This window comes from Triturus cristatus, chromosome 4_1, assembly GCF_964204655.1.
Source record: "Triturus cristatus chromosome 4_1, aTriCri1.1, whole genome shotgun sequence".
NCBI classification, from domain to species: Eukaryota; Metazoa; Chordata; class Amphibia; order Caudata; family Salamandridae; genus Triturus; species Triturus cristatus.
In genome coordinates, this window is record NC_140585.1 from 1,137,815,813 (window position 1) to 1,137,823,063 (window position 7,251).

Sequence of the window (7,251 nt, forward strand, 5' to 3'; positions counted from 1 at the left end):
TGTTGAGGGATGCCGAGGACAAGTGTGACGGCGGTGTTCTGGATGGTCTGGAGTTTTTGGAGCAGGGATTTGTTGATTCCGGTATAGAGGGTGTTTCTGTTGTCCAGTCTGCTGGTTATGAGTGTGTGTGTGACAGTCCTTCTGGATTCAGGGGGGATCCATTTGAAAGTCTTGCGGAGGATGTGGATGGTGTTGAAAAACATGGAGGAGGCTGCTTTGATCTGTCGGGTCATGGTAAGGGAGGAGTCAAGTATGATGCCGAGGTTGTGGGCGTGGTCCGTGGGTGTGGGGGGTTGCTGGGGGTGGTGGGACACCAGGAGTTGTCCCATGCGGAGGGGGTGGGTCAAAGTTGAGCCTCAGTCAGCTGCTGCTCATCTAGGATGTGACGTCTTTCACTCCTTCCTGGAAGCTGAGTCTGGTGGTGTCGGGTTCCTCTGTGAGGGAGAGGATGAGCTGGTGTCGTCGGCATAGGATACTATGCTGAGTCCATGCTGACTGACGATGGCGGCGAGGGCGACCATGTAGATGTTGATGAGCGTGGGGCTGAGTGATTATCCTTGGGGTGCTCCGCAGCTGATCTCTGTGGGTTCGGAGAGGAAGGGCGGGAGTCTGATTCTTTGGGTTCGTCTGATGAGGAAAGATCAGATCCAGTCGAGGGCGGTTTCCTGTATGCTGGCATCGTGGAGTCTGGCGGTAAGTGTGCTGTGGAGACGTTGTCAAAGGCTGCAGAGAGGTAAGTAGGCAAGTAGGAAGAGGGACCTGATCGAGGAGAGTGCGGATGCTGTCTGTAGCGGCAAGGAGTGTGTTTCCAGTGCTGTGGATGCTGCTGAATCTGGATTGGGATGAGTCGAGAATGGAGTTGGCTTCTATGAAGTTTGTGTGCTGGATGTTGATGATAGTTACTTTAGCTGCAAAGGGGAGGAGAGAGATGGGTCTGTAGTTTTTGAGGTCCATCGGGTCTGTGGAGGGCTTGTTGAGGAGGGGCTTTACTTCTGCACATTTCCAGTTGTTGGGGAAAGTGCCAGACAAGAAGGTGGCACTGATGGTGCGTCATAGTTCGGGTGCTGTGGCCGCGGCGGCTCTGTGAAAGATGTGCTGCGGGCAGGGGTGCAAGGGGGCTCCTGAGTGAATGCTTTTCATGGTCGTGGCGGTGTCTTCAGTGGTGACCGGGGTCCAGGCGGAGATGGTAGGCTGGCTGGTGTTGCTGGAGGTAGGTGTGGTTTCAGTGTCTGGTGTCTGTTCGTTGAAGGCCTCGTTTTAAATGGAAGACTTTCCCCTTTCGAACTAGGCCTTCCTGGAACCTGGGAGGTCATTTACAGTTGGAAGAAGGAATACACTTTTCTACTTTTGAATAAATACTGCACTTTTCTGGAATATAATTTGAAAATAATTGTTTGCTAATTCATATATTAAAAGAATAGAGTGCAGCCGAGATCCAAAAAATGTGTTTAATCTTTTTTGCCTTCCTGTTGAAATACTGAATATGGTGACTTTTGTAGTGTTGGCACCTTTGAGGTTTCATGCACAATATTAAATGCATACAAGGAACTTCATTGGTGTGCAAGATATTTATGGCGTAAGCTACGAATTTGTAATTGGTCATTGGCTATTTTGGTGTTTGATGGTAGCACCATGTGGACTTTGAACAGTGAAGGAGACAGGACGGAGTGCTTTGGAAAATTGAAGGTGATGTCCTTCTAGGTGGTCGTGGTAGAAATCAATGTCAGCTGTTGAGCCCCCCTCCCCTGGAAATAGACATTAACCCTTTAAAGGCTGTACCTCTGATGCCACATTTAGTTGTACGCTTGTTCAGGAGTACTTGTTGGTTAACTGTGTCAAATTCCATTGCTCCATGAATGATCTTCATTAGGGTCAGAACCATAACTAGAAGATACTCGAGGTTTTCTGATACAGGCGAGCTGAGATCTGGGCAGTCTACTTAACCTTTTCTCTGTAGGGGAGGCGAAACAGTCATCAGCTTGCACAAGCCACTAGATCAGAGTTTTGCTTCTGCAATATTGGGATTACCAGGGCATGGCTTTGTAGCTTTTGTATTTGCAAAAACCTTCGGTGAATATGTTGTGTGAGATATAAGATCCAAGTCACAAAGTTTGATTTGAGAGGTTTTGTTGGGTAAGACTATGGGCTTTCGGATGCTAGTGATCATGGATATCCATGGAGAGTGCAGTAGTATCTGCAGTTATTTCTAAGGTAAGTGCAAGTGCTGAAGAGGCTGTTAAGTTGGTATGAGACGTGGCTAATGTGTCATGAAAATGCACAATGAGGGCACTAAATGGAGAAATTGCCATTTACATAGGTCTTGTAAAACTACTTGGCAACAAAGTTAGCTTCCATAATGCTGTATGAATGTAGTTTGTCTTTGTTAAAAGGCATACGTACACCTCAACATTACATATGCCAGGTTGTGAGGTCAGTGGCAAGGGCTAATTGTTCTAAAATGCGTTTCTGGTGCAGTCCATCGATATTCTAAGAGGTGCAGTTCATCAGAGTACCATCTGATGCTGTTGGATATTGCAGGTTTGGCTTGCGTGTGATGCAGGGGGTACTTCATCAAAGGTAATGGTCACATTTTGCTTCCATCAGAGCTGGCATTTCTTCCGGGCGTCCCTCTACTTCTACTTTGAGAATACAAAATAACAGAGCTTGTATAAGAGGGTCGCTCAGTGATGTTATTGAGGTATATGACCCAGGAAACATCAGGTGTGTCCTGGAGACGGCCCTCTTTGTGTGATGTTCATAAGGAAAAAAAAAGAATATGATAGAGTGAGCCAGCCAACATTTGGAAGGTAGCCTGGATCAAAGATATATGGGAGGAAAAAGGGAGGAAGATGTGGCTGGCTGAAAGGGCAGTGTAGAGGTCAATCATTTGCTGGGCGCATGCTTTTATGGGAAGATCTGCAAGAAGAAAGAATGCTCATCCTAAATTGGGTATGATGCTTTTTTCTCTTGTTTTATATCATCTTAACAGTCGGTCTTTTACTGAAGACACCCACTATTACATTAATTTAGAAAATTGTTTGTCTCATCCACGTTTTACATTGTTACAAAGTCGTGCATCTCATTACTTTCTCGACTTCATGTCATTTTTTAAAAACATTTCTAGCTTCATGAAAGACCGAGCTAAGGAAAAACAAGCATTGGTAGACTGATTGGCTTTGCCAATGTGTTTTAACCATGTTCTGCACTGGCGTGGCTGCTGTTCAGCATGGCTAAAAGTTAGTGGAATAGAGGAGTGTGGCATGGAGTGGAGTGTTGTACAGCAGTCGTGTGGGAAGAAGAGTGGATCGGCAAAGAGTGGAGTAGAGTGGCGAAGAGTGGAGTAAAGTGGCGAACAGTGGAGTAGAGTGGCGATGAGTGGAGTAGAGTGGCGAAGAGAAAAGTGGTGAAGAGTGGAGTGGCGAGGAGTGAAGTGGTGAAGAGTGGAGTAGATAGGTGAATAGTGGAGTAGAGTGGCAAGGAATGGAGTGTCGTGGAATGTAGTAGCGTGGAGGGGCATAGAGTGGAAGGGAGTGGAGGGTTGTAAAGTAGAATAAAGTGTCAGAGTGGAGTGTTGTAGAGTGGCATAGAGTGGAGTGTCGTGGAGAGTGGAGTGGATTCAGAGTGGAGTGACATAGGGTGGAGTGCTGTAGATTGGAGTGCAGTGGTGTAGGATGTAGTGGCATAGAGTGGTGCAGAGTGGAGTAAAGTGGCATGGAGTTTTGTCAAGTAGAGTGGCATAGACTGGCATTGAGTGCAGAGTGGAGTAGAGTGACCTATAGTGAATTGGCATAGAGACATAGAGTGGGGTGGAGTGGAGTGTGGTTGAGAGGAGTGTCATAGAATGTCGTAGAGTATTGCTTAGAGTGGAGAATGCATGGTGTGTTAGTGCACTGCCATCACAGACAACACATTTCCATTGTAATGACCGTTACATTCGCACATACAATTTTACTGATAAAAAACTATTCAGCACACAAATGATAGTGTGGAAATGCAATCACCTAGTTTACTACTTAGTTTTGGTCATATTAAAATATTTGTTTCCACCACACTCCTGAATTACAAAAAAATTACTTTATTTTTGCTTTCATAATTCTGAAATATTGTATTGGCAGAATTAATTTACAGACATTTAAATTTTGTTGAGTGCTAGAAAAAACCTTTTGTTTCCAAGTGCCAAAAAGATTGTCACATAAATCCTCTCACTTTGAAGTCAGAGAAAGAAGAGTATACACCAAGCTCCCTCTGAAAGCAGAGCCTTACATTTGACCTCTGTCTTTGAACACACAGTATATGTGAAAAGATAAGAAAACAATCTAAAGGCCTGTTTAGAGAAAATGAGGACTACTGTAAGAATACTTGGAGCAATGGAGAAGAAGCTTTGCTCCACAGGAGGGATGATGACTTGCTGGACAGCCTATAACAAATAAAGCCAGGAAATAGAAAGTACAAAAATGTGAGCTACAAAGCCAATGGTAAGCAATGGGCGGAATGCACTCCCAGGAAAGCTTTCAGAATGCCCGCAAGAAGTCTTTTCACAACCAGGTAAACTTTGACCTAAAAAAGGAGAGGAAATGGGGCTTTCCCACTGCGGCGCAGAGCTGTTGCTGTTCAGTACTTTTCACTGCCGCTTGAAGGCCTACATTCTAAGGGTTGGGACTTGGAGCTGCAGGGCACTGCCAGGCAGACACCATTCATTGCTACTGTAGAGTGCAGTCCTAGATGGTGGGTGAAATATCTTTACTGGGAAGGTGTCTGTCCACAGCGAAAGCCATGCACTGCATGATTTCTTGTAGCCTGATAATGTCCCTCCCTTCCTGGGGGGTGGTGAGGAGGATTATCCAGCTGTATATATGGCAGGAGCTGTACACTAATTGAATGACCAGGGATGGGCTAGAGGTCAAGTCAGGAAAGTTCACCCACCTTCTGAAAGGGCAAAGATACTCAACTTCATCTGAATTAAAAGCTACGTCCACCCCTAGCTGTTAGCCGTTTTGTTGATTCCTTAAGACTTAAGTGAGGCTCTTGGTTCAGAGTAATGTTGCTTTTCTGACCCTGAACCATTCAGAGGCTGTAGGCCGCCTCGTCTCGTATCAGATCCTTTACTATTTTTAACATTTCAATGTTGGCATTTGTAAATCCATTTGTTTGGCCACATGTGACACTTGCTATGTTTTTCTCTTCTTCTATTTCTTCATTATGCTCCCCAGGTTTCAAGAAAATGGACAAGGTCTCTTGTTGAAATTAATAATTAAAGTTCACTTTCTAATGAAATTTCTCTGCGGCTTATGCAGATCTAGTCAGTCCAAATCAATAACGGTATAGGTGAATATAGGTGGCCAACTGGTTAGTGCTTATAAATAAAGAAGAGCTGGTGATCTTTCAGAATCGAAAGCACAGACATAGCAAACAGAGGAAACCAGGACAACATCATTACTGGGGCCATCCGGTGAATGATGTTACAATAGATCTCAAAAACAAAGCTAACATCATTAAACAAAGCAACCTTCTAGAAAGCCTTTTTTTGGTGATTGCCAACAATGCAGGCCCGCACAAAATGTACTGTTAATGTTCTCTGCAGTAGATGGCCTCGTTTGTTTAATATCTGTTTATTGAAAACAAGCAAAGAGAAAATAATACATGTCGCAGAGAGGTAGATATCCTCTTTAAGAGGGAAGGAATAGTCAGTTTATTTTTTTAAAAGCAAGGGGTAAACTAACAGAGAAATGGAGAGTAAAGCTGGTATTCAACAGTTTCCTTGGGTCGGTAGAGAGAAATAATTTGGAGAGATGAAATGAACAAGAATGTTACTGTAATAAAATTCTGTGTAACCCTTATTTTCACTGTTTTAATCATCAGGCATTAAGGACATGAGGAATCGGACCACAAGCTTGAGTTTCATACTTCTGGGATTTACCTTCAATGGATATATTCAAGATGCGTTATTCGCTTGCTTCCTGCTCGTCTATATCACTGCGCTGCTGGGAAACATCATGGTCATAGCACTCATCACAGTCACTACAAAGCTACACACACCCATGTACTTCTTCCTCCGGGTCCTGTCCTGTCTTGATATTGTCTCTGTTACAGTGACTGTCCCCAGGATGCTGAAAGACCTTTTGGTACAGAAGAAACACATTGCATTTAGTGATTGCCTCATCCAGGTCTTTGTCATTCTCATGCTTTCATTCACAGATGTCTTAATCCTCACTGCCATGTGTTATGATCGCTTTGTCGCCATCTGCCAACCTTTAAATTACACCCTTCTCATGAACAGAAGGTTTTGTATCCAAGTTGTTTCCTTTTCGTGGATAGGCGGTGTTGTGTTTTCTTTTGTAAACACCTTTCTTCTATCTCAATTATCGTTTTGTGGAGCAAACATTATTGACAATCTACTATGTGAATTACCAGCATTGCTGAAGCTGTCATGTTATAATACTCTGCCAAATGAAATTGTGCTCTTCACATTGGCTGGGGGTGTGGCTCTGGTGACCTTTGTGATTATTTGCTTGTCCTATGTGCACATTATCAGGATCATCCTGAAGATCCCTTCTTCAGAGGGAAAGAAGAAGGTCTTTTCCACCTGCTCAGCACATCTGATGGTGGTCTTCCTGTTTTTTGGGACAGGTGCTTTTACATACCTGAAACCTTCGAATGCATCAATGAGGCAAGATAAACTTGCTTCGCTATTCTACACAGTTTTTGCCCCAATGGTAAATCCGATCATCTATAGTCTCAGGAATAAAGAAGTCAAAATGGCCTTTAAGAAGACAATACACAGAAATATAAGATACACATAGTGCTCACAGGAGGTCTGGATGTGAAAGTGGCTAGCTATAAAGCGCTTCCACTTAATCATGATTGCACATTTCTTTTTTAGAATTCAAAGCTTGTCCTACTTTTGTTTACACTAAAATCGGTGCCTTTTATTGCACAAAGGTGATCAATCCTAGTTTGAAAAATACGTTTCACAACTTGGATTATCCTTTGGGGAGAACAGTTATGACTACTGGGATGGTTAATTTATGCAGCACTTCTTTTACTGGTCTAATTTTCTGTCACGATAAATTGTGGTTTCTTCCCAAAGTACCTCAGATTTACAGGTAGGTTTATATGTGGGGTATAATGTAAATGCAGATCTTACAGTCTAGCGGAGATGAATAGTCTTAATTTTATTAAAGGCATAGAGGTGAATTTCTTACTGTCTTTTTCGGTGTTTAATCAAATAGCAGTCATGTAAAATACACAACC

The 7,251-nt window shown here is 43.4% G+C and overlaps 1 protein-coding gene across 1 annotated transcript; it reads left to right on the forward strand.

The window, feature by feature from the left end:
• Positions 1 to 5,870: 5,870 nt before the first annotated feature.
• LOC146856176 (olfactory receptor 4E2-like) lies at positions 5,871 to 6,800 on the forward strand. Its single transcript, XM_085651217.1, has one exon. The coding sequence runs from the start codon at positions 5,871 to 5,873 to the stop codon at positions 6,798 to 6,800; it is 930 nt and encodes a 309-aa protein (XP_085507343.1).
• Positions 6,801 to 7,251: the final 451 nt, after the last annotated feature.

Excerpts from the sequence above, each read along its gene's own strand:
- LOC146856176 (XM_085651217.1), top strand. The coding sequence starts at position 5,871 with ATGAGGAATCGGACCACAAGCTTGAGTTTCATACTTCTGGGATTTACC.